Source organism: Podarcis tiliguerta (assembly GCF_965153285.1).
Source record: "Podarcis tiliguerta genome assembly, chromosome: 17".
NCBI classification, from domain to species: Eukaryota; Metazoa; Chordata; class Lepidosauria; order Squamata; family Lacertidae; genus Podarcis; species Podarcis tiliguerta.
In genome coordinates, this window is record NC_139550.1 from 22607790 (window position 1) to 22635505 (window position 27716).

The following is a 27716-nucleotide window of genomic DNA, read 5'->3' on the forward strand; positions in this document are numbered from 1 at the left end:
TATTTGATGGCTAGAATGTCTGTTAAAGGCCAATCCTGAAATAACCTATGATTCTTTTAAAGCAGTTGTAAACTGTTTATAGAAGTTTAAATGGTTTTTTCTTATTCATGTGTGTGCCACGCTGGACTACTCCAGGAGGAGGGACATGATATAAATTTGATAAGAAAATAAGCAAATATACAATATTTGAGAAGATGGGTGCAGAAAGAACACCGCGTACTACAACACAAATATACATGACAAATCACTCTCCTTTACATTCCTACCGTATTTTGCTTGCAGTGGCTCACAGAATTGGCAGAGGTTAAGTATGCAGTGTGACTATATTGCTTGCAGTAAATTCCAACATTATAGGGGGGGAAATACATAACAGTCTATGAAATGTAAAATGTATTTATTTCAGTCACTTTCCAAAAAGTGTATGTGTGTGTGAGTGCATGTATAGGCAGACAAAAGATTTATATAGATATATATAGTGCACATGCACACAATACACATAAACACACAAACATACCTATGTACACACATACATACACATTCCTACAGCATACTGATTCAGGACCCACTCACAAAGAGTGTATATAGCTAAGAATGTATTGTACAGAAAGCGTTCTATGCAGTTTTGTACATCAGCACATTTCATCTTCCTTTGAGGTTGCTCAAAATGATAAATAACTGATGATTTTCCATCTCAAGCAGCTTCTTCCGCAGAACAGTCAATGCCTGCATAGGTAAACTTCTCATACAGGGTTGTATTCACATAAGTCTGGAATTACAATTAAGAAGAATAGGCTCAGAATATTTTCTCTTTGCCCTCAGCAGCACATAGAAATTTTCTCTGTTGCAGATAACATCCATCTCCCAAGCCCAAATCGTGTCCTTTTATCCCTAATGTGTCACAAAGAGCTGCACTGGTCACAGGACTCGAAAACAGTTTTAGGCTACCAGTTTATGCCAGAACTGCAGGACCTTCAGCTGTTGTTTGGTTAACAAGTTGCATCGACCCTGATCGTGGACTACAACAACAATTGTTGGGTGACAGGTATCCTAGCCCTAGTTGATGCCTTAAAAAAACTTATTTTTAAAAGATACTGTTGATGCTCCTGCTGATCAGACCCTCCTATGTCAGGACATAACCTATTAGCTGCAGACCAGTGGTTAGACCACTTGACAAAAGTCTCTTTTAGAACCTGGTGATGTACAACAACTCCTAGGTACAGTCATACTTTGGTTTTTGAATGGAATCCAAAAACCAAGGTGCAGCTTCCGATTGGCTGCAGGAGCTTCCTGCACTCAATTGGAAGCCACTTCAGACATTCGGGTTCCAAAAAATGTTCACAAACCAGAACACTCACCTCTAGGTTTGCAGCATTCGGGAGCCAAAACGTTTTGAGTCGCAAGGCATTCAATAACCAAGGTACAACTGTACATCCAAATAACTGTCTCATCGCATTTTATGTGAAGAATCATATGTGAATATGGCCAAACAAACACGTGCAAAGTTTTCACATGGGACAGGAGCTGACCAGAGGGGAACGATTTACAGTGGCAACCAAGCAAACTCGTGAGCTGGGGAGCTGAGTAATTTTTTTTGACCCCAACCTGACAACCGTGATCATCTTTTACCTTTCTTTCTTCCAACATTCTGTTCAGTGATACGAGTATTTGGGCAAATGACGGCCTCTCGTAAGGTTTTTCTCTCCAGCATTGTCTCATTAGGTCATAACTGAAGAAGAAGAAGAAGAAGAAGAAGAAGAAGAAGAAGGTCATTATAGCACTTGAATCTCTACAAATGCGCAGCAAGCGGCCCAAAATTTAAAAGCAGGAGGCGATGACTATCTGTGAGATAGCATGATAGCAAAAAGCAGAAAAGGCAGGCTTTCCAATGTCCCTGGAGTAGAAACACAAATGGCAAGAGGCTGGGGGAGGTTTTCCTGGTTAAACAGTATTGTTATTAAAAGAAGATGTAAAAAAACAACCCTCACAATTCATTTCAACAGGGTTCAAAGCAAGAGAAACAGCAGGTCAGGTGTGTAGGGAAAGAAGTGAAGCTTTCTCTTGACCTAAGTGAGACATGATCAAAACAGCAAAGCATTTCTTACACAATCAATTTTTATAGGGCCAATTGATAGATGAAATTGTGGTTTCTGCTTTAGGATAATCACTCTAGAACTTCAACTTCTTTCATGGTTAGCAACTTCTTTCTGCTTTCCAAACTAAATTGGTCAAAGTATAATTAATTCTAGGGACGCGGGTGGTGCTGTGGGTAAAAGCCTCAGCGCCTAGGGCTTGCCGATCGAAAGGTCAGCGGTTCGAATCCCCGCGGCGGGGTGCGCTCCCGTTGCTCGGTCCCAGCGCCTGCCAACCTAGCAGTTCGAAAGCACTCTCGGGTGCAAGTAGATAAATAGGGACCGCTTACCAGCGGGAAGGTAAACTGCGTTTCCGTGTGCTGCGCTGGCTCGCCAGATGCAGCTTGTCACGCTGGCCACGTGACCCAGAAGTGTCTCCGGACAGCGCTGGCCCCCGGCCTCTTGAGTGAGATGGGCGCACAACCCTAGAGTCTGTCAAGACTGGCCCGTACGGGCAGGGGTACCTTTTCCTTTACCTTTATAATTAATTCTAGGAGTCATCTCCTAACTTACCAGAAGCAAATTGCCCCATATTCAACACCCGTCAATGATAGATGCATTTTCTAAGAGAGGTCGTCAGCCAAAGAGGGCATAGGGGAAAAGGGCATTCAGTGAGATTGAGTACTTACACCTCATCATCACAGTTGAGAGGCTTCTCCAGTCTGTACCCTTGGGGTAGTTTCTCATACAGTTCTGCACAAGTCATCCCACAATATGGTGTCCCTCCTAGAACAGAAGATTCAACAGGTCAGTGTCCTAAGGATGCTTGGGGGAGAGGACGGAGGACTATGCCCAGGGTGGCCACCGCTTTGCCACACTCCTGGTGCTGTTTGCCCTGTGTTCCTGGCTGTATACCATAAGGTCGCAAATAAAAGCCGCACTTTAACTTCAGGGTCAGAATTTGGGGGGAAAGTGAGGCTTATATTCAGGCCAGTACAATATTATTGTCAGGAGTGTGTGCAGGAGCCAGGCCCTCTGACCAGTAGGACTTTGCAGGCCTGGGGCCTTCCTATGTTCTGAAGAGGCAAGGCGTGGCTGCACAGGTGAGGCCGATTGGTAACTCACAGCACCTAGTGGCAAGAGCTGGGAAGGGATATAAGGTCAGCATTTCCCTTTGGCTCTTTGCCACAGCAACACGCTTCCTGCCTTGCTGTGTTTTGCTTCTTGCTTCCTGATCCTTGAATCTTGGCTTCTTGACTCCCTGCTTCTTGATCTTTGGACCCTTGACTCCTTGCTTCCTGACCCTCGGACCCTTGGCTTCTTGACTCCCGGCTCTCTGACCCTCGGACTCCTGGCTTCCTGATTGCTGGCTTCTGGACTCCTGTTCCTGCTCCCACCCTGCCATCTTGCCCCTGGTCCTGACGTCCCCAGCCAGGACTTTGATCGCCTGTGAACCGGACAGTGACAATTATCAGCAGTGAAACCAAGACAGGTAATTAGTCTAGGCAAGGTCTAAACAACTGTTGCACCAAGCCCAGTAACCATGTATGAAGGCTTGCCAGTATTTGGTAAAAATACTATATGCAGTTGTGGGTTAAGTCAATCAGGGTCACCCAATAGCTTCAGAACTGACCAAAGAAAACACTTTGCACAATACATAATCTGCTTACACAACTCCTTGCCCCCAGAGATAGTGATGGTACTGAGGTTTGATGGATTTGAATTATGACTGATTTGTATCATTTTGTCATTGCATTTTATACTTTGTCAATCATATATGGCTGAGAGCTCTCACAAAGGCTTTAGCTGTGTTATTAAGAATTTACATAGTGCTCACAGACTTCTTAGTGGTTTACAAGTATAAAAGCCAATTACACAAACATTATGAAAGTCCATAATTAAAACAATAAAACAACACAGCAATTAAAACAGGAGAGACTCGGGTAGAGAAATCCAAGGCGTGCCTGTCTAAACAGGTGTGTCTTCAAAGGCTAGCAGGATGCCAATACAGTTGGGGCTTCTTGCATTTTGGCATGATAAAGTTTCACCCTTTCAAACGTACTAAGACCTGCTGGCTTTCATAGTGAAGAGGTCAATCAATGCCAGTGAGCGATTCTAGCTAAATTGAATCTCCATGTTCAAAGGTAGTGTATCTTTAAAGAATAGTTGCTGGATATAAGCTAAGAAATTACTGCAATGGTAAATGGTAAAGTAAAAGGCTTTTGGGAACTGATTTACAACGAACTTAAAAAAATAAATAAATATACCTTTCCCCAAATGCCTGAAGCTTTCCTGCTAGCAATAGTCGGCACGGAAATCAAAAAAGAAGATAGAAATCTGTTTCTATATGCCACAATGGCCGCTAGAACTATGCTAGCCCAAAGTTGGAAAATGGAGTTAATACCTACTATAAATGACTGGCAGATCAAGATGATAAATTATGCTGAACTAGCTAGAATAACGGGAAGATTAAGAGACCAGGATGATCAGAAGTTTCATGAAAATTGGAACAAATATCTGACGTATATAAGAGATAAGTATAGAATTTTGATGACTCTGGCAGGGTTAGAGTGACTCTAACAGTGTTTGGCAAATATGTAAGGGAGATAAAACACGTGACTTTGGAAACTGTCTGATGCTTACCAAGAAAGTGAAGGGAAGTCCGAGGCTCGGCGGAGCCCAAAATAACTGTGTATTATATATATGATTCTTGTAACAGCCATGTTATGTGCAACTTATGTAATCTAGATTGTATATATGTATAGCCAATGAAAAACCAATAAAAATTTATATGCAAAAAAAGAGAAAGAAAGAAAGAAAGAAAGAAAGAAAGAAAGAAATTACTGCAATGGACAAAATGGATCTTTGGTCTGACCCAGCTATATTGTTCTCATATTCTTAACCAAAATAATAATGCTAAATGCACACACTTACCTAAGCTAACTATTTCCCATAATAGCACGCCATATGACCACCTATGAAAAGAATAAAAAGAAAAGCTGTAACAATTGTACAGTGGTACCTTGGTTTGCGTACGTCTTGGTTTGCATACATTTTGGATTACAAACACGTCAAACCCGGAAGTGCGGAAGTGCGTGTCCCGGTTTGCAACCTTCTTTTGGATTAGAACCCATATTTTTTTATTACGAACAAATTTCTTTTGGAGGCCCCATTGGCGAAAGCACGCCTTGGGTTACAACCTGTTTTGTTTTACAAACAGACTTCCCGAACAGATTATTGTTGTAAACCAAGGTACCACTGAATATAGAAGGACTGGGTATTATAAAATATCTAGTGCTAGATAAACAGGCACACACCTATAATTATTATAGCTAAAATCAGGTCCAAGATACTTGTGCCATTACAAAAAATATTCATTTTGCCTCCCCCTTCTCCATTTTTATTATGAAGACAATGAAATACAAAACCAGAAATAAACCTCCATGTGCTTGAAAATAAGTTGGTTTTTCCCCCAGTTAAACTGGCATGGACACATCTGTTTTAAAAGAAATGAAGCAGAAGTAATAGAAATAAAAGGACACAATCGGACAATCACTTCTTAAAATGTACAACCTTTCCCTTTCTCTAAACATGCTGATACAGGGAACTTGCATGGCATTTAAGGCTCAACTATTGCTCTGAAAACCATTGGGATCGCATTGGCTGTCTAGTCTTGTCAGCGTGAGGGTTGGCAAACATTGTATGCTATCCTAGAGAAGGAGACCAATGGTAGTTGGTCCCAGCCAAGTCAATGGAATGTCCAGGTAACCATTGGAATATATGTTCCCATTTGCATCATATGCTAGACCAGGACAGGACCTCTCCATCAAGGGTCCTCTAATCCACTAATGGAGAAAATCCATTGCTATAGCATCTCAGATAGACCCGTCAACCAGCCTCTGCTTAAAACATCTAACACAGGGCTTCCCAAACTGTGGTTTGTGGGCTGCCAGCGGTCCACAGGCTTCAATCAGGTGGCCTGAGGCATGTCCGCATTAAATATCCATATTGATTTTTTTAAAACAATTGCATTCTATTGCATTACAATTTTGAATTCCATGGAAGGCAGATTATTATTATTTTTAAACATTTTATTAAAGTTTTCTTGGTTTACAAAGGTATGCACAATGTCTCTCTTTTCAAGTTACATTTTCCATAGGTCAGTTTCATTTGTTGAGGCCTTAGGGTTACATTAGGAAGAAAAAAGGGGAGAAGAGGTGGAGGGGGCCATGGTGGGTGGGGGTGGGGTCGGGAGGCGATATTTCTATTTTGCTTAATGTATGTGTGGGTTTTTGTGTCAGCAGTGGCGTAGCAGGGGGGGCCGGCCGCACCGGGTGCAACATCTGGGGAGGGCGCGCTCGCACTCGCAGCTCTCTGCCCCTACCTGGCTCACTCACTCACTCTCACTGCAGTGCTGGCTGTGCGAATCCGATCCAAGCCGCCGGGTCGCTGCCCACTGTGGAGAGGAGGGTGCCAGGTGTGCGGTGCGGTGCGGAGAGAGAGCGAGGGACTATCTGGGGGAGCTACAGTGCGGGGGGGGGGGCGCAAATTACTTGCCTTGCCCCGGGTGCTGACAACCCACGCTACGCCACTGTGTGCCAGCGTGGTTTGTGCAGGTTCTCTTTGCTATTTGCTTGTGTTCTTTTGGTGGTGAGGGAAATTGTGGTTGGCCTAGGGTGTGGTTGCTTGTTCGCGATTGGCTGTGCTGAACTTTGTTTTTGTGTGTGAGTGGGGGGTGTGTGTGTGTGTTTTTGAATCGGGTTAGCCATATTGATTCGTATGTTGTTGGTGGATTCTTGTCATTGCCTTGCTGGGTTGTGTATGTGATGAAGGGGAGCCATACCGGAGTGAAGCTCTGCTCAGGAGGCTTTGGGAGGCTATCCTTGAAGCCAGGAGAGCAAGAGGGATCGATCCCTCTTGCTCTCCTGGCTTCAGCAAAAGCAACACGAAGCCTGCATTCACTCCATAAGACGCACACACATTTCCCCTTATAGTGCAAAAAACACGGTAAGTTCTTAGCCCGAGGTACCACTGTATTGTTACAAATCTATTTATGAATTTTTATCCCACCTTTCCAATGCATCTGCATTACTGAAGGTCACTTTAGCATTACAGAGTCAGAAACTACATAAAGAGTCACTTACACATCACTGTTTGAGGTATACACGCTGTAATTTAGGGACTCAATCGCCATCCATCGCACTGGAAGCCTTCCCTAGAACAATGAATGGTGTTACAGTCTCTCACAACAGTTCTGTTCTGATGCATTACCAGAGTCCCCTAACCCAGAATGGCTTTCCCCTTCATTTCAATAGACCTCTTTGTAAGCAGCCCTTTGCGGACTGGCTCCCTGCCCTTAAATTGATGGCTACTTCCCCCGTGTTTGTTGTTTGTTTGTTGTTGTTCCCCCACTCTCAAGAGAACCAGGGATGCATCTAGAGTGGCACTGGTGAAGGTTTTCAAATCTGTACATTATGAAGTTTGCATTTTGATCTTGCTCCTGCTCTGATGAACTCTGAGGTTTGTGGAAATGCAAAACTCATCTCAACTTTTCTCACTTGTGGCAGCTGGTTCTCCAACTCTTAATGGGTGAAATCTACAAATAACAAAAGCTGAAAACTTCCCCCTTAACTGTCCACTGTCCCAGTCCTAAACAATTAGACTTTAGGGTTAAGTCCCAGTGGTTTCAACAGGACTGTGGCCTTTGTCCTCTCAGATGTTATAGGAAGCTCCATTTTTAATTTCTGCTGCTTCTGAAGAGGAATTTCATTTTTTTACAGGTAATATTAAAGGGCAGTTGTTGCCTCTGCACAAGAAACATAGCTGACACATTAATTTTGGTCTTTCTTACCATTGTCTTTTTAACATAAACCTCTTGGCCTCTAGACAGTCCAAAATCTGCTATTTTTGCAACATAGTTTTCTCCAACCAAGATGTTCCTTGCTGCCAGATCCCGGTGGATAAACTAAAGGAAACAAAAACACTGTTGCTTTTCTTCTCTCTTCCCAAAATAGAAAATTTTGTCCTATCTTTCTGATGTGTGCATCACACATTGCAAAGGCTTATTGTAACTTAAGCCCTGTGCACACTTCATGGGCTTTTGGCTGGTAATTATGAGGTCGCAGAACCTGTAGCCCTCCAAATATTGCCCTCCAAATACTGCTGAACTCCAACTGCCACCAACCCTAGACAGCTTGGCCCCAATGGTCAGGGATGCTGAGAGGTGTGGTTGTTGTAGGGCAGGCATAGGCAAACTCGGCCCTCCAGATGTTTTGAGACTACAGTGGATGCTTGGGTTGTGAACGTGATCTGTGCGGGAAGCACGTCCGCAACCCGCAGCATCCGCAACCTGCAGCTCCGTGTCTGCGCACGCGCGGCTTGCGATTTGGCACTTCTGCACATGCGTAAAGTGCAATTTAGCACTTCTGTGCATGCTCAACCTGGAAGTAACCTGTTCCGGTACTTCTGAGTTCAGTGCGGTGCGCAACCCGAAATTGTGCAACCCGAAGTGTCTGTAACCTGAGGTATGACTGTACAGTTCCCATCATCCCTGACCACTGGTCCTGTTAGCTAGGGATGATGGGAGTTGTAGTCCCAAAACATCTAGTTTGCCTATGCTTGTTGTAGGGGAAGAGGCAGGCCATTCAAATGCAGGGGGGCCAGACTTGAGTAAAGCTTTCAGGCTCAGTCAGGTCCTCCCTTCCTCCAGTTTACAATCCATATGCCTACGTGTGATTGGCCAATTAGGCAGACAGGCAGTGTTCGAACTCCCCTGCCGTCAGAGGGGAGCCAGGAATCCACTGGCCAAGCCGTTCCCGCCGGGTAGGCTCTGGCTGGAGGTGACAGTGCCCCACAGCATAACTGCACCTAGGAAGTAGGTCAACGGACTTCCCCACCCCTGTCGCTGATAGGGTTGCCACCTTTGGTCTGGCAAAATACAGGACAGAACGGAGTGGGGGACTGCATACCTTGCTAGTGTCCCAGACAGACAATTTTTTTATTGCAAGAGCACAATGGCCATTTGGGTTTCCATTATCTCATGCGATTTCGTGGCACAATTCCCTTTCTCCCCCTGCATATGAATTCGTGCAGTGCCCCCAAAGTCACATTTGTGGGTGCTGTGCGTGAAAAAGCACTTTTTTCGAGTGCGGGGAGCACGGTGCAAAATCGCAACGAAAATGGGCACTGTGTTCTCTCGACAAAAAAACCCAGCAAGATGGCGTCCTGGATTTTGGCTTCAAAGTGTTGGAGAGTATGGGGCAGAGAGACAGAGGGAGAATCAGCAAAACTGTATCCTGTATTGATTCATCTATCCTATATCGAGTCAATGATAGCATTTTTACATTGAAATATTACACAAGATGGGTGGCAACCCTAGCAGAAGACTCAGTAAATAACTTGCATTAGCAAAATGAAACAAAGCAGCCTACCTGTTTTTGACTCAGGTAGTCCATCCCTCGGGCCACATCCGCTGCAAAGTGCAGTAGCTGCTGCGAGGAGAGTGTGGAGGCTGTGCTGTTGGCAATGGCAAAGGCCGGGTCGGTCTCTAAGACCCTGCTCTTCCTCAAGAAGTCTAGCAGGTTTCCGTGGGGAGCATATTCAATGGCGAGGTAGAGGTACCCTGGCATAAAACAGCGAGGAGTTCAGAGAGCCTGTGCGAAAAATGTTGGCCTTCCAAATTTAGGAGTCTTGGGGGCAGGGCTTCTTGAAGGGTTTGGGGGCCCCAGAGCATTTCCCCCCTCCTCACCCCAGCTCCAAATGAAGCTGACCAAATATTGCCGGTTCTCTATGCTATCTCTGCAGGATGAAAGGCTCTAATGCAAATCCTATCATACCCACAACGTCTCTTGCCTTCAGTGTTTCCAATACAGTGGTACCTCGGTTTTTGAACAACTTGGAACCCGAACGCTGCAAAACCGGAAGTAGGTGTTCCAGTTTTCGAACTTTTCCCTGGAAGCTGAACGTGCTCCGTTTTGAGTCCTGAGCTTCCGTTTTTACTGTCCTGCTGCTAATTTGTGTCCCCCCGTTGTAATTCAAGCCTTCCATTTCTGATTTCAGTGTCTGAGGTGATATTTGGAGCTTATAGTTGGTGTTTTTGCTATTCACTATGTGTTTTTTGTTTTTGAGGCTTTTTCGGTTAATTTGTTTCTGTGACTGTGTGGAACCCAGTTCAGCTGTTTGATGGATTTATTGATTGATTGTGTGACTGTGGAAATGGATAAAAGCCCCCTATCCAAACAATGACTATCATCAGTGCAGGTAAGAAAAAAATTAAATATATATTTTTATCTACAATACCGTTTTATTTATTTTATAGTAAAGTACATTGATTATTAAGGGACGCGGGTGGCGCTGTGGGTAAAAGCCTCAGTGCCTAGGACTTGCCGATCGAAAGGTCGGCGGTTCGAATCCCCGTGGCGGGGTGAGCTCCCGTCATTCGGTCCCAGCACCTGCCAACCTAGCAATTCGAAAGCACTCCTAGGTGCAAGTAGATAAATAGGGACCGCTTACTAGCAGGGGGTAGGGACGCGGGTGGCGCTGTGGGTAAAAGCCTCAGCGCCTAGGGCTTGCCGATCGAAAGGTCGGTGGTTCGAATCCCCGCGGCGGGGTGCGCTCCCGTTGTTCGGTCCCAGCGCCTGCCAACCTAGCAGTTCGAAAGCACTCCCGGGTGCAAGTAGATAAATAGGGACCGCTTACTAGCGGGAAGGTAAACGGCGTTTCCGTGTGCGGCTCTGGCTCGCCAGAGCAGCGATGTCACGCTTGCCACGTGACCCGGAAGTGTCTGCGGACAGCGCTGGCCCCCGGCCTCTTTGAGTGAGATGGGCGCACAACCCTAGAGTCTGTCAAGACTGGCCCGTACGGGCAGGGGTACCTTTACCTTTACCTTACATTGATTATTGCTTTCATTTTATGGATCAATGGTCTCGTTAGATAGTAAAATCCATGTTGAATTGCTGTTTTGGGGGTTGTTTTTAAAAGTTTGGAACAGATTGATCCATTTTGCATTACTTTCTATGGGAAAGCACGCCTTGGTTTTGGAACGCTTTGGTTTTGGAACGGACTTCCGAAATGGATTAAGTTTGAGAATCAAGGTACTACTGTACCCAGTATGTACTGAGCAAATGGAAAAGCAAGTCAAGTCTTCTTGACTCAGATTCTACTCTGGTGGATGGAGATGATCTTCCATCTTCTATAACAGAGGTAGGGCAGTACCACTCTTGTCAACCCATGTTGTTTGCCATGCCTGCTGGGGGATGATGGGAGTAGGAACCTAGCAGATTCCCCACCCCAGGTATTAAATGCAACTAATTCTCCAAGTGCTAATCCTGAGGCAGCCAAGACAGCCTGTGCTCACATTGGAACAGGGAGTCAGTGCAGATGTCAGAGCCCTGGAGAAATGTACCTCCAGTGGCCCACAACTGTGGAAGTGAGCTAATCCCACTTTGTACTGGCTGAAAGGGCACGGGTGGCACTGTGGTCTAAACCACTGAGCCTCTCAGGCTTGCTGATCAGAAGGTCAGTGGTTTGAATCCGTACAATGGGGTGTGCTCCCGTTGCTCTGTCCCAGCTCCTGCCAACCTAGCAGTTCGAAAGCACGCCAGTGCAAGTAGATAAATAGGTACCGCTCTGGTGGGAAGGTAAATGGCATTTCCATGCACTCTGGTTTCCTTCACAGTGTCCCGTTGCGCCAGAAGCAGTTTAGTCCTGCTGGCCACATGACCCAGAAAGCTGTCTGTGGACAAATGCCAGCTCCCTCGGCCTGAAAGTGAGATGAGCGCCGCAACCCCATTGTCACCTTTGACTGGACTTAACCATCCAGGGGTCCTTTACCTTTACTCTTTTTTTTAACCTGCACTGGCTGAAACTTTAAAACAGGGCAAAAAGCAGCAACACTCCCAGTTCATTTCTTGGCAGGATCCAAAGGAAAGCTTCTTTCTTACAAAGCCGTCAAAGGCTTGAGGCCAGGATATCTGGAGGACTGCCTTGTTCCACATGATCCTGTCCACCCAAGGCACTCTGCATCAGAGGTGTATATGCTATGCATCTCGCCACTCTCAGAAGCACAACTGATTGAGAAAAAGCCTTTTCTACTTTGGCAAGTGACAGTTTTCGAGTTGTCACCAGAGAGAAAGGATTCTTCTTGAAAATCTGTGCTTTCATATTCTGGAAGAGATACCTGTGTGTGTGTGTGTGTGTGTGTGTGTGTGTGTGTGTGTGGTGATTGAAGCACATCATCAAACAGGAATATGTGTGTGTGTGTGTGTGTGTGTGCCTTTTCGTGTTTTAAAAATTGTGCAACATGTTTACCTGTGCACAAATTCCAGCTGATCTTATTTTGAATATGTTTTAAAACAATTGTAGCCACAGAACTTTAAAGCAAACACCTACAGAGAAGCATTGTAGCAGGTGAGAGCTGGGAAGATTCAGAATGTAGATTGAAAATTAAAATATAATTGTGATTGAGGGCTCTGTGTGTGTGTGTGTGTACACACACACACACACACACCATTGTTGTTGTTGTTGTTTTATTTCTCTATTTCCCCCTTTTTCTTCCTTTTCTCTTTCCCTCTTTTAGCCTACTACTTTTTTCGGTATTTTTAAAATCATTTTTAAACTAGTTGGGTTTTTATTGTCTTGTATGTCAAACTCTTAACAAAACTGAAAAAGAAAAGCATTGTACCTCGGTGTTCGCATGCTCCCAAAAGGTTTATGATGTTGGGGTGATGTCCAAGTTTACAAAGTACTTCCAGTTCCCCAGCAAAATCTCTGTGATCATCCTTGGAGGCATATTCTGCAAATTAAAAAAGAGAGTGCTGTGCATCAGTTACTCCTACAATCTTTACCATGTGTTTAATTAACGCACCTGATGAAATGGGCTTTAGCCCACAAAACTGTACGTCATAATAATTTATTTATTTTTAATGTGCTTCCAGGTGAGATTTGATCACATGCCCAGAAGTTCAGCTTGACCCTCTTGCACAATACCCCTCCCCCCAAATGGACTTCCTACAGTAAGGAAAGTGATGGGGAAGATTCGCTAGAAAGTGTGGGATAAGAATTGTTTGACGCTGGGCTCATCCACACTCTCCCTTGATCCTCCTTGTACAGTATGTTACTTGCACCTTCCATTTTTTTTGCGGGGGGGGGGGGGAGAACCATATGACGTTCCTGCTGAAATGGTGGCATGTTGATTTTTTCTTAAGTCTAAATTTGCTTTCCCATTAACGATGGACAAAACGTATTTGGAAAATGTGGATTTTCAGCTGTTGGCGAGCCCGCTATGTCAAACAATATCCTCACAGGGAAAAGGTTAAGTGGATCCCGACCCTACAGACAGAAAGAGGACTTTGAATAATAAAAAAGGGGGTAAAGGTTTCATGCCCACTTTTTAAGCTTTGTGTATAGATTTTTATGTTAGTGTAACTTTAAAAAACTCACTTGGATTAAGATGAACAAGGTCTAAAAAATGGATTATTTTGCATGAACGTGCATGAACAATTATTAAACAATGAAACTAAGAGGGGTAGGGGAGTAAAGTCAAGCAAAAATTATGGTTTAATTTTTTTATTATGATGGTTTTTTCTTTTCTTTTCTTTCATTTCTTTTCTTTTTCTTTATATGTTGTTGCTTTATGTTTATTTTTGATGTTTCACATTTCTTTAATTTTGCGGCCATTGGCCCATATCGAAAACAATACATCAAAATTTATCCATAAACAATACAATTTGAACAGTTCCAAGTTAAAACACCCATATAAAACCAATTTTACTACAGTTAAGTAAACACTGTACACAATAAGCTCCCTCTATGTAAACCGCAATTCAAATCCATCAGATTTTGGGGTATGCGTCTTAGTTCTGGCACTTATTGATGGTTCTTAAGTTTAGCTAAGCTGTCAGTCATACAGTGATCCATTTCTCCTCTTTTGAAATAAAACATTAATCAGGTATCTAGCGACAGCAAGGGATCTACTTGTATCTTCGTCGTTTAATAAGTATATTATTTGGGCTTCCTGTGGTCCGTCAGCAATTCTCGATAAATATGGGGCCAGAAACTTGGACCGTGAGGCCGAATGTAATGGACCACAGAAGATTATATGATATAACGATTCTATAGATCCACTTTTACAGTCACAGACTGTAAAATTTTTGATGTTATCTTTTTGGAAAATTAATTAATTGTCCTAAAAAACAAAAACAAAAGCAGATCCTGACCCTACTGCTTCTCTGCTCATTCCCACTTTTTAAAAAAAGAATAACTGCACCCAAGCTCTGTTACATGCTTTTGCGTATAATACGGTTAGTCCATTAAGCCAACATCTAAAAGACCATGATTCAAGGCCAGGTACTGTATTAGCAACCTGCAAATCTCTCCTACAGATTTGCTGCCTTAAAAGACTCACCCTTCATCCTTTTAATGGCTGCATCCATTCGCAAGCCATCCTTCTTGATTCGTGCTTTGAGAACTTGGCCAAAGTTGCCTTCTCCAATCACATCCTGAAATTTGATGTCATTCCACTCCAGAACTGGGTAGATTGTGGGTTCTGGGCTATTTTTGGCTTTCCGGCTCAGAGTAAGAGTTCCTGAATTGAACTGCACAGCCGGCTCATCTCTCTGGAGGGAAAAGTTAGGCAAACACGATTTGGTGGTTGCAGTGGCGTAGCGTGGGCTGTCAGCACCCGGGGCAAGGCAAGTAATTTGCGCCCCCTAACCCGGGGCAAGGCAAGTAATTTGCACACACCCCCCCCGCTGCACTGTCCCTCCCCCAGATAGTCCCTCGCTCTCTCTCCGCACTGCACGCCTGGCACCCTCCCCTCCACAGTGGGCGGCAACCCGGCGGCTCGGATCGGATTCGCACAGCCAGCACTGCAGTGAGAGAGAGTGAGTGAGCCAGGTAGGGGCAGAGAGCTGCGAGTGCGAGCGCCCCCCCCCAGATGTTGCGCCCAGCCCCCCCTGCACCCCCACGCTACGCCACTGAGTGGTTGGTACATAAGAAGATAACAACTCAGAACGGGATGCATTAAAAGCATATTTATGTAATCTTGTTGTGAGAAGTGGTGTTGTTCTGTGAAGATGAAGTTTCTCTAAAATGAGTTAAAAAACAACACTTGTATCAGTGTGCAGCAGAATAGGTTTTCCTTGGCTTAAAAGCACCCATAAACATATAGTCAATTTAACTGACCGAAGGAAAGTAGGCACAGATTTTCCAGGGGGAATATGAACCTGCATTGCAGGATATAATCCTGTTATATCTGGTTGCTTATATTATATCTGCATGAATTGGTATAATTCCTCCTAATTTTTACCAGGCACAGCCCACCCATCTGGTGATCTGGCAGTGGGTTTGGTTTTTGTAAAGTATCACCACTTAGGGTGACAATCAAGGTTTTAGGTAAGTTACAAGCAAAACCAATTTCGATACAGGAATGTTTAGGGGAGGGGAATAATCACTTCCCATTTTGGGAGTTCTGCGTGACACCTTTAAGATTAACCAGTTTGAAACGGGAAATGCTCATCAAACTGTATCTGAAAGGGGTAAAAGTATCCCTGACCGTTAGGTCCAGTTGCGAACGACTCTGGGGTTGCGGGCTCATCTCGCTCTATGGGCCGAGGGAGCTGGCGTCTGTCCGCAGATGGCTTTTGGGTCATGTGGCCGGCATGACTAAGCCGCTTCTGGCGAACCAGAGCAGTGCACGGAAACGCCATTTACATTCCCGCTGGAGTGGTACTTATTTATCTACTTGCACTGTGTGCTTTCAAACTGCTAGGTTGCCAGGAGCTGGGACCGAGCAACGGGAGCTCACCCCATCGCAGGGATTTGAACCGCCAACCTTCTGATCAGCAAGCCGTAGGCTCTGTGGTTTAGACCACAGTGCCAGCCACGTGTACTCTTCGCTTAATGCCTCATTCGCAGATCTATCCTCAAGGAAAACCAAAGGACTTACAACCACGTTTTGGAAGGCCTGGGCCATTCGCCGCTGGAAGTTTGCACGCTTTAGCTGTAACATGATGAAAAAGGCCAGCAGAATTGTCAGGCAGGTCATCCCTGCAGAGCCCAAGATGGCAATCAGTAGCATTCTCCCTCCTTTGTGCTCAAATGGAACTGTGGGAACTATATGCATTAAAATAAAATAAAAAAAATCAAAAGAAGTTGAATTCAGCACCTAGTCGACAAATACTAGAACCCAAATTTTACAGGCATAAAATCAAAGGCAGGGGAATATTGGTGCGAGCTAATTAAAGCTAGATGCCTTTATGAAACCAGAGGGATGTAAGGAACTCACTCACATGCTTCAATGGACTTTAGGTTCTCTGGATCGTGGCCTATAATCCATTTTGGCAGAAGTGGGTCCTAATAGCGCATTCACCCTGACAGCATAATTTTCCTGTAGTGCTTTAACTTGTGTTTCTCACACCCTGTCCTTGTATCTAGTGCTGACAATATTCTATTTCCAATTGGCTGCTCAAATTATACACACAAATTATACATAAGCCACATATACACAAATGGCAAAACAACAGCAGTTAAAGCATCACCATGGAAATCCTATCAACCACAGAATGCATTTTGCAGCTTTTGCTGGGTCTCAATTCATTTGGAATAAACTTGCTCGGTGCATGAGATGCTCTGATCTCTGCTAAAACTAACCTTTCATTTCTGGGAGGGTTTTCAGTTCAGCCGAAAGATTATCGCTTGGCCCAACGTTGTTCTGTGCCCTTATCTGAACCACATATTCGGTGTTTGGTTCAAGACCCTTGAGGTGGTACTGGGTAACGGTAGTGTTTTTTATGGTGACATCGATGTGGTTGTGCTCTGTCTTGCCACGGCCTTTGTAGCTGAGAATGATGGAGGAGATGGAATGCCCCACCGCAGTCGACCAAGAGATGACAGCCGAGGAGTCGGTGACATTTATAATGGTGAAGTTATCAGGTGCAGGGGGACGTTCTAGCAAAGAAACAAGCTTATTAGCTTCCGTTTCCCATCACTCTGCGCATCCACTACGAAAAGTCATGTGGAATTGTTTTCATCACTCGCAATGAATCAGGATTTGAGCAGGAAAGGATGGCCTTTTGAGTTCAAAACTTGGCAGCAACAAATAAAATAGTATACAGTGGCACCTTGGTTCTCGAACGTAATCCGAAAGAGCGTTCGAGTTCCGAAATGTTCGAAAACCGAGGCGCAAAGAGCGGTCTGCAACTGCAATTGAGAAAGTTGAAAAACCCACAGCGGAAGCCGTTCGACTTCTGAGGAGCGTTCGAAAATTGAAGCATTTACTTCCGGGTTTTTGGCGTTCGGGTTCTGAAACGTTTAGTCAACGGAGACGTTCAAAAACCGAGGTACCAGATTTATAAGTGGGACTTACTTCTGAGGAAGTGTGCATAGGATTGCAGCCAGGGGTGCTGACTTGCGCCCCCCCCCCCACATTGAGGGGGCCCGGAGTTGTGTGACACCATACACATGACATCATGCACCCCTCTGAGCGTCCCACCCCTGGCTGGTGTGTGAGTGCTTCCCCCTGCATTGGGCGATGGGTACGCTCCCCCTCAATATTGGGGAGGCTCAGCCCCCTGCCCACAAATATTAAGGCGAGCGAATCCCCTTCTGCCCCCTATAGTTGGTGCCCCTGATTTCAGCCTGTTAAAATACTGTGAGCCCTAGCTTGCAAAAGATTTCATTGGGGGGGGGGGGTTGTTCTGCCATTTCTATTGATGCACTCCTTAATCCGCAGCTGCATCCCTGAGCTGCATCTCACACCACGTTCTTCTCTTTAACTTTTAATGGATGCAGCATGTTCAACTGATGATTTCAGCAAGCACTCTGACACATCTTCAAGAACTTCATGTTGGATAAAGTACCCCTGCCCGTACGGGCCAGTCTTGACAGACTCTAGGGTTGTGCGCCCATCTCACTCAAAGAGGCCGGGGGCCAGCGCTGTCCGAAGACACTTCCGGGTCACGTGGCCAGCGTGACATCGCTGCTCTGGCGAGCCAGAGCCACACACGGAAACGCCGTTTACCTTCCCGCTAATAAGCGGTCCCTAATTATCTACTTGCACCCGGGAGTGCTTTCGAACTGCTAGGTTGGCAGGCGCTGGGACCGAACAACGGGAGCGCACCCCGCTGCGGGGATTCGAACCGCCAACCTTTCGATCGGCAAGCCCTAGGCGCTGAGGCTTTTACCCACAGCGCCACCCGCGTCCCCCACTCATGTTGGATAATACCCCCCAAATGTTTTGCAGGTAAAGTGTTAGTCTGCTTCACACGTGGGCTAATGCAGAATTAGTCTGAAATGCAGAACCAGTTGTTCCAGGAAAGAAACCAGTTTCTCAGGAAATGCTTTTCAGGAGCAAAATATTAATAATAATAATAATGCAATAGCTCTACATTGGGTGTGGACTATGTAGACAAAAACAAGTGTACAGTCTCCATTGATTCTAGAATAAAATGCTTTGTAGATGCAAGCCCTACTAAGTAATTTTGTGAGCTTCTCTGGGAGCTCCTTAAGCTAAAGAAAAGAGTTTTTAAAATGCTTTCGATAAATCAGTGTCTCTTTAAAAAACAACAACAACCGAAAACCCTCCTCCGCTGAGGTTTTGGCAGTATTTAAGCTGCATTGATTATTTAAGCTTTATTGATTGGTGGATTTAAAAGGCAGGTTAATAATGAACTAAAAGTACCTAAGAATCCTTTAATCAACTGACAGATTTAGAAGTTAGGGAATGGTATTGGCCCTGGTGAGGAAATATAATAATGAGCTCCGTGAATCCCTGAAATAAGTTTTCCTGGTGGAAATCAAGATACTTGAGCGTGAATGAAGTGAGGAGCATGAAATGCCTTTTGCTGCCACTAGGTGTCAGCAGGCACTCAGTTATTATGAGATCTCAGGGCTGTTCACAGCATAAAAATACAAGGGGGGGGGGAAACCCACAAAACATACATAATAAAAACAAAAACAAACCTATGACCTCCCTCTCCCCGCTTCCACAACACATTTTAAAAGGGTCTTGGGTGTAATCAACCCAAGGCCTATTTGAAGAGGAATGGTGAGCCTCCCTGGGGAGAGCATTCCACAAATGGGGAGCCACCACAGAGAAGGCCCCGTTCTCGTGTTGCCACCCTCGGGACCTCACGTGGAGGGGAGACACAAAAAAGGGCCTCAGAGGATGATTTCAGGGTCCAGGGAGGTTCCTATGGAAAGAGGCCGTCCTTGAGGTATGGCGGTCCTGAGCTGTTTGAGCTCCCTGACCCATTGACCATTCTGGCTGAGGCTGATGAGAGCTGGAATCCACAACGCCAGGAGCAAAGGAGGTTCCCCAGCCCTGGGGTGGACCATGCTGTACAAATTACAAATGAGGCCTGCTAGGTCATCCAAAGTGGGCTTGTTAGACTCTCCCTTCACTCACGGTCACTGAAGGTCCACGCGTCCAGATAGTCGCTCCATTCTCCTTCGGACTTGCTGTTCACACGGACTCTGCACTTGTAGTGGTGCCTGGGCTCTAGATTCTTGATGACCAGGGTGGAGTTGTTTCCCCCCAACTGATCGGTCATGGGGACACCCCCGTTCTTATCATCCACGCTCTTACATTGCACTTCAAGTTGGATGTTCTCTCCCTCCTGCTGCCCCACCGGCTGCCAAGAGAAGGTCAGCGCCGTTGTGCCTTTAGGAACGAGGGAGAGGCCCCTTGGCGGAGGGAGGCCTTTAGAGAGTCATGAGAAGGAATGTTAATGCCTTTGGAACCCCTCAGAGCAAAAGAAGAACCTGCCAAGATGATGCCAAGAGTCCTTTGTGGTCCACCATCTTGTTCCCCACTATGGCCGCCCAGGGGTTTCCGGAAAGCACAGTAGCAAGTTAAGGAGGGCCTCCTCTGTGTCCCTAGCGTTTAGCCTCTGAGAGCCCATTGAGCTATCATGGATATTTATTTTTATTTAAGATAACCACCATTACCCACCACTACCCGGCCTCGGCCCAGTATACCTGAAGGAGCATCTCCGCCCCCATTGTCCATCCCAGACACTGAGGTCCCGCTCCGAGGGCCTTCTGGTGGTTCCCTCCCTGCGAGAAGTGAAGCTACAGGGAACCAGGCAGAGGGCCTTCTTGGTGGTGGTGCCTGCCCTGCGGAATGCCCTCCCTTCAGAGAGGGCATTCCTTTCTGTCAAGGAAATAATGCAGCTCATTGGTTAGTCTGGAGAATGCTCAACCACAAGCTTGCTTTGGATGACACTCTAAGCCAAGCCACGGGTCAGCTCTGTACAGTTGCAAAGTAATGAAGGAGGTTCAAAGTTATCACAATCTCCTCCCCAGGAGCTTGCACACCTGGATGTTTTATTTATGTATTTATGTATTTATTTATTTATTTATTTATTTTTAGAATTTATACACCGCCCTATACCTGGAGGTCTCAGGGTGGTTCACAAATAAGATCACAATATATAAAATCAAATTAAAAACAACAACCCAATAAAAAACCTCCAAAAGTGAGCCACATTCTAAAAGAGTATTGGATGTCAGTAAGATCAACCAAAGGACTAGTTAAAAAGGAACGTTTTTGCCTGGCGCCTAAAGGTGTATAGTGAAGGCGCCAGGCGAACTTCCCCATGGAGAGCATCCCTCAGAGGGGGAGCCACTGCAGAGAAGGCCCTGCTCTCATGTTGCCAGCCTCCGGACCTCTTGAGGAGGAGGCACACGAAGGAGGGCCTCGGAAGATGATCTCAGGGTCCGGGTAGGTTCATATGGAAAGAGGCAGTTCTTGAGGTATTCTGGTCCTGAGACGTTTAAGGCTTTTAAGGTCAAAACCAGTTTGACTTAGCATGATGCCCCACTAGGGCACAGTAACAGAGCTTGCGATTGTATACAATGTACTCTTCAATGGCTCTATTTCAAATTATTGTTATTTTTACTTTTAAAAAAATCAGCATGCTCAATTTATCACTTTTAGATGAATACCTTTTCCACATGCAAATGGCTATGCACAGTGCTATTTTTCTAGAAAAAGGGCTGCCAGAGCTCACCATGAACTTTCTCCCTTGTTCTCTCAGAATAGCAGTTGCGCCCACCTGAGAGGTGCCAGAGCTGAGTTCCAGTGAGCTCTGGCTGAAAAAAAAAGCAACTGGCTATACAGTGGTACCTTGGTTCTCGAACAGAATCCGTTCTGGAAGTCCATTCAACTCCCGGAACCATTCCAAAACCAAGGCGCGGCTTCCTATTGGCTGCAGGAGCTTCCTGCACTCAATTCGAAGCCACTGTGGACATTCGGCTTCCAAAAAATGTTCACAAACTGGAACACTCACTTCTGGATTTGCGGAATTCGGAAGCCGATTTGTTCAACAACTGAGCCGTTTGGGAACCAAGATACCACTGTACATGCGCACAATGTAGCCACAGGTAGTAAGATAGTTGTAAGATATTGAGCATCCCCTTGATGAAAAAGTTCCTAAGACTTGCATACCAACAGCAGCTGTAGTGAAACTGGCCTCTGGCCCAGGGTGCCCGACGCCCTTGTCTCCTCTGCGAGTCAGCCGGACACAGAAGGAATATTCTGTTTTGGGTTCCAGATCGCTTAACTTCCAGATCCTTTCAGTGACTGCATTTGAAAGGAGGAACAACAACAGAATTACACACACTGCTAAGCGATAAGGGAAGATAGAGTTGTAAACAAACATACTTCTTTTGCTCAAAGGTTGCACGAAGTTTACTGAGGTGCACGTGTTCTGGTTGGCTGTGTAGTTCTGAGGGAGTTTTCCTCTGTATTTTTGGTCAGATGTCTCCCTGCTACGTACAGGACCTGATCTAAGAAAGACAAAACCTCTTTGCTCCTTTCTTCTCAACTAGGTTGCTCAGTAAATTATTATTGGGACTTTTCTGTTTGGACTCTGCATTTTAAAGATTTTAATGCTTTGGGAAACAATGGAAAAACTTATTTGCCAGAGGTAGGACACAGCACAAGCAGCGCCTTTGTGGGATTCAGTACAAGCTTTGTGCTTTATTTGTAACGGTATTGAGACAATTTCTGATGTACTGTATTGTGATGAATAAAGATATAATACGGAGGAGGAGGAGAGGGAGAGCTTGGACTTGATATTCCACCTTTCACTCCCCTTAAGGAGTCTCAAAGCGGGTAACAATCTCCTTTCCCTTCCTCCTCCACAACAAACACTCTGTGAGGTGAGTGAGGCTGAGAGACTTCAGAGCCCAAGGTCACCCAGCAGCTGCATGTGGAGGAGCGGGGAAGCGAACCCGGTTCACCAGATTACGAGTCCACTGCTCTTAACCACTACACCACACTGCCTTTGACTCACTCTCTCTCTCTCTCTCTCTAACAAACAACAGCACCCCAACCTGAATTTGGCAGAACACAGCAGAAGGGACACATGCATGATGTTGGCACCCCCCCGCGGTGTCTGCACAACACTTCAGCATGTCCCCCCCGACATATGCGAGTGACGTCAGCACACCACGGGGCATGCTGACGCCATGCACGCATGCTGCAGGGCATGCGCACACAGCGGGGTCCCGTGGCACGGCCCCAAGGCAACCTCAACCAAGGCAAGGCAGCGCATCAACTGCGAGCACTCTGCTGAACACAGTGTACCGACGTGTGATGCTAACCATTGGCCCACCACCCGAACCAGGGTTAACTGCATCAGCATTTTAACACTGCAAAGCCCGTATCAGTGGAATAATAATAATAATAATAATTTATTTATACCCCATCCATAAGGGACGCGGGTGGCACTGTGGGTTAAACCACAGAGCCTAGGACTTGCCGATCACAAGGTCAGTGGTTCGAATCCCCGCGACGGGGTGAGCTCCCGTTGCTCGGTCCCTGCTCCTGCCAACCTAGCAGTTTGAAAGCACATCAAAGTGCAAGTAGATAAATAGGTACCACTCTGGCGGGAAGGTAAACGCCGTTTCCATGCGCTGATCTGGTTTGCCAGAAGCAGCTTAGTCATGCTGGCCACATGACCCGGAAGCTGTACGCCGGCTCCCTCGGCCAATAAAGTGGGATGAGCACCGCAACCCCAGAGTTGGTCACGACTGGACCTAATGGTCAGGGGTCCCTTTACCCTTTACCTTTACCCCGGCCATCTGGCTGGGTTTCCCCAGCCACTCTGGGCAGCTTCCAACAAAACACTAAAATACAGTGGTGCCCCGCAAGACGAATGCCTCGCAAGACGGAAAACCCGCTAGTCGAAAGGGTTTTCCGTTTTGGAGGTGCTTCGCAAAACGAATTTCCTATTGGCTTGCTTCACAAGACGAAAATGTCTTGCGAGTTCCTGTGGGGTTTTTTTCCTCCCCCCCTTTTCCCCAAGCCGCTAAGCCGCTAATCAGCTGATCCGCTAAGCCGCTTAACAGCTGATCCGCTAAGCCAATTATCAGCTGATCCGCTAAGCCGCTTATCAGCTGATCCGCTAAACCCGCTAAGCCGCTAATAGCGCTAATCCGCTAAGCCGCTAATGGCCTTGCTTCGCAAGACGAAGAAAACCACAAGACGAAGAGACTCGCGGAACGGATTCTTTTCGTCTTGCGAGGCACCACTGTACAATAACCTATTAATAACCTAAACAGGGCTGCCTTCAGATGTCTTCTAAAAGTTTGGCAGTTGTTTTTCTCTTTGACATCTGATGGGAGGGCATTCCACAGGGCGGGTGCCACTACCAAGAAGGCCCTCTGCCTGGTTCCCTGTAGCTTTGCTTCTCACAGCGAGGGAACCGCCAGAAGGCCCTTGGTGCTGGACCTCAGTGTCCGGGCAGAACGATGGAGGTGGAGACGCTCCTTCAGCTATACTGGACCGAGGCCGTTTAGGTAGACCACTGTCATGGCTTTCTCTAAAGAATCCTGGGAATTGTAGGCTGGTGAGGGGCTGAAGAACCTCTGCTAAAATTCTCCCTCATGGAACTGTAAGAAGAACTTTGATGGATCAGTGTCTTGTCTTCAGTGGTCAAACAGTTGATTTTGGAAAGGCCACAAGCAGGAAATGAGTGCCCTAACCTCCTTTCCAGTTTTTGTTCCCCCCACAACTGGTGGCTGAAGACAGGATCCTGGAAGCAGCAAGCAGCCATGATGATCAGAAGCTACTGACCAAACTGTCCAGATTGTTTGGGGGAAAATAAAACGATGGTAGCAGCTACATGTGGCCTATATGAAGAAGCAGAAACTCTTGTGATAAACACTTACCTTCCAAGGTCTTCCACTGAAATTTGGCAGTTTTGTATAGAAGCTGCGTTGAGACAATCGGTCCATCCCCGCTATATATATCAGCATTTGTATCAATGAGGAGAAAATTATGTCCTCTTTCTACCAGTGTTGGAGCTTTTTGAGGCATGGGAAGAACTGGTCAAGAAGATGAATTGTTTAATAACAGCAAAAATAGTAATGAAGATTTTTTTTGTCTCCTGAATTATCAGGAGGCATGCAATGGATCAATACGATTATTATATTTATTCTGTTGCTCTGCCTTGTAGGGAGTAATCCTCAGGTGAGTTTGTCCTTTCAGAATGTGAGCCCCTAGTATGGAATCTACAGAAACCTGTTATTCATACATTGCAAGGCAGAGTGATTTGTTTCCCCATCAGAAACAGTAACTTTTATGAAACAGCTCTCGAAACGGGTGACATTAGAGAGCAGTGGAGACTGGTCTATAGTTGGCTCTGCCTCTCTTTGGCTCTGTCGCCACCTACTGTTGACCTCCTGCCTTACACCCAACAGACATCAGCAACCACAGATAAGAGACCTCTCTGATTTCAAGCACCAGGTTTGGCGATGCATTTTAGGGTGTGCTCGATTTCGGTCACGTGACTAATGCCACCACAGCTAAGAGACCGAGTCATTTACTTCCCATTGGCCATCATGGCCGAATTGATTGCCCATCCTCCTTTTCAGGCAAGATTCTCCTCCCTCTGTCTCCCCATTTCCTTTCTCATACTCATCTCATTTTTCTCTCCAAACAAAATCACGTCTCCCTACAGTTGATGGGACTCCCTGACAGCCATCCTCTCCGTGTCGTTCGGTCTAAAGCTATCTTTCTTTTCTAACTCAAAACTGTACTCAAGTCAACATTGGGTGACTGTTGTTGATCTCCGTTGCCAGTGACTCATTTTGTCCTCCTGTTATGCAGGCAAGACTCAAAGGGCCTTTAAGATCTGTGGACATTTACATCTGTCAGATTTAGCTGACTGCTTTCTCAGTTATTTGGTTTCCTTGACAACTGAAATTATTTTCAGAGGCCTCTGCTTCTGGGCATTCTCATTAGTATGGGAAACCAAGCACCAAAGTCATATACTGTTTACCAGACTGGATTCTGTGGGAAATTCCTCCCTCCTCTTTGAGGGCATTTTCTACTTCAAATCAACATTTCAGCAAAACTCATGACTTGCCCTCAGAGGAACTACACCTGACTCTTGAGGGTGTATCACCGTTGAATATCAACAAAGATTTACCAATCCATTAATTAATGCGTGCCTATTGCAATCAATGATGGGACACGGGTGGCGCTGTGGTCTAAACCATTAAGACTAGGGCTTGCCGATCGGAAGGTCGGTGGTTCGAATCCCTGCAACGGGGTAGGCTCCTGTTGCTCGGTCCCAGCTCCTGCCAACCTAGCAGTTCGAAAGCACGTCAAAGTGCAAATAGGGAAGGTAAACGGCATTTCTGTGCACTGCTCTGGTTTCACCAGAAGCGGCTTAGTCATGCTGGCCACATGACCCGGAAAAACTGTCTGTGGACAAATGTCGGCTCCCTCAGCCAGTAAAGCGAGATGAGCGCCGCAACCCCAGAGTCGTTCGCGACTGGACTTAACTGTCAGGGGTCCTTTACCTTTTTATTCCAATCAACATCATTTAAATGTACACTTAGGCCGTGCTGATTTGGGTGAGATATTTTGGTGTAGTCAAGTCTGAAGTCTTAAAGGTTATCAGTTACCTTTAACTGTGACTTGGAAAGGTTGTTCCACCATGCCTGCCACTGTCTCAACAATGTAGACCCACGTTCCAGAATCAGAAGGCTGGACTTTTTCAACATGAAATGTGGCTTCTGTAACTTCTGACTGGTTTCTGTTTGCCACTTGCATAGGCTAAAACAGGAAACAATAGAAACAAATTATTTAGAGAGCCAGTGTGGTGTAGTGGTTATGAGCAGTAGTCTTGTAATCTGGTGAACCAGGTTCGATTCCCCGCTCCTCCAAATGCAGCTGCTGGATGACCTTGGGCTAGTCACACTTCTCTGAAGTCTCTCAGCCTCACTCACCTCACAGAGTGCTTGTCATGGGGGAGGAAGGGAAAGGAGAATGTTAGCCTCTTTGAGACTCCTTTGGGTAGTGATAAAGCGGGATATCAAATCCAAACTCTTCTTCTCTTCTTCTTCTTCTTAAATTAAACATGTGCAGACCTCACTCATAACAGTTCACTGGATTTACTGAAACCTCTTTCTTTTTTCTTCTTTTTTTGCCTTCCTTGACATTCCTTAGATATTTTGACCAAGCAGGTTGCTCCAAAAATTCGCCTAGAAATTTCATTTAGGTGAATAATTTTGCTGCTGTTCAAATTGGTTTCATCTTATTTTGGGGTGGGATGGGAAGTGTCATTCAAAAGCAAATGGAGCCTTTGAATATTGCATATCAGCTGAGGGCTTAGTAATGCACTTAAAAGGATATCTTGTTTATTTAGTCACAGCATCTGAGGAATCACTATGCTGCGGGATAGGGCTACCATACTTTTAATAGTTACATCTGCTGAAATCCTCTTTTCCATGCAGTTATTAAAAGTGCAGGATGAGCTTTTATTTTTATTATGTATTTTGTGTTTTTTTATATAGTAATTTTATGTTGTGAACCACCCTAAGCTCTATGGGTATAGGGCAGTACACTAATAAATAATAATAATAATAATAATAATAATAATAATAATAATACAGCTCCTGCACACTCAAAAGAGGGAACTGATCAGCAACTTACCTTAAGGACCGTCCCATCTTTTTTTATTAGTTTAATTTCTTCTTTTGTAGGAAGTGGCTTGCCGGTAGCTATGCAGCTAGATTTGAACTCCGAACCGGCATTGAGCTCCACAGCACCAGGCAAGTTCTTTATCTCAGGTGATTCATCTGCTGCACCTGTGTGTGAGGGAGATAAAAGAATTTACAGCATGCTATGTAGGTTGTTCATTCTCGTCAGAGATAGAAGGGATCTGGCCTGGTATTCCTGGCTCAGTTTGGGGAAAAACACACTATCCTATTTGCAACAAGGAAGCTAAGAAACCAGGGTTGATAGGTTTAATTGGATTAATCAACTTATGATAGCAGACCCCCCAAGTGTCCCTATTTTCCAGGGACAGTCCCAGATTTACAGAAGCCATCCAAGTTTCTGATTTGATCTCAGAGTATCCTACTTTTCCTTAGGATGTCCCTATTTTCATCAGAGAAATGTTGGAGGGTATGGAGTTATGCAACCCACAAGCCAAGGAAATACAACTTTTAGAAGACATCTGAAGGCAACCCTGTATAGGGAAGATTTTTTAAAATGTTTTATTATGTTTTTATATACGTTGAAGAAGGGCCGCGGGTGGCACTGTGGGTTAAACCACAGAGCCTAGGACTTGCCAATCAGACGGTCGGTGGTTCGAATCCCCACGACAGAGTGAGCTCCTGTTGCTCGGT

The 27716-nt window shown here is 45.5% G+C and overlaps 1 protein-coding gene across 1 annotated transcript in view; it reads right to left on the reverse strand.

The window, feature by feature from the left end:
- Positions 1-377: 377 nt before the first annotated feature.
- TEK (TEK receptor tyrosine kinase) overlaps positions 378-27716 on the reverse strand; it is a 51321-nt gene continuing 23982 nt past the window's right edge. Inside the window, exons 8-23 of the mRNA XM_083419540.1 lie at positions 27019-27173; positions 25989-26139; positions 24246-24401; positions 21517-21651; positions 19474-19767; positions 16719-17015; positions 16015-16181; positions 14473-14683; positions 12751-12861; positions 9500-9690; positions 7921-8034; positions 7214-7284; positions 5004-5044; positions 2759-2855; positions 1627-1726; positions 378-766 (exon numbers count right to left, since the gene is read on the reverse strand). Coding sequence (XP_083275666.1) covers positions 692-766; positions 1627-1726; positions 2759-2855; positions 5004-5044; positions 7214-7284; positions 7921-8034; positions 9500-9690; positions 12751-12861; positions 14473-14683; positions 16015-16181; positions 16719-17015; positions 19474-19767; positions 21517-21651; positions 24246-24401; positions 25989-26139; positions 27019-27173 — 2366 coding nt within the window. The 3' untranslated portion in view covers positions 378-691. The remainder of the gene's footprint in view (positions 767-1626; positions 1727-2758; positions 2856-5003; positions 5045-7213; positions 7285-7920; positions 8035-9499; positions 9691-12750; positions 12862-14472; positions 14684-16014; positions 16182-16718; positions 17016-19473; positions 19768-21516; positions 21652-24245; positions 24402-25988; positions 26140-27018; positions 27174-27716) is intronic.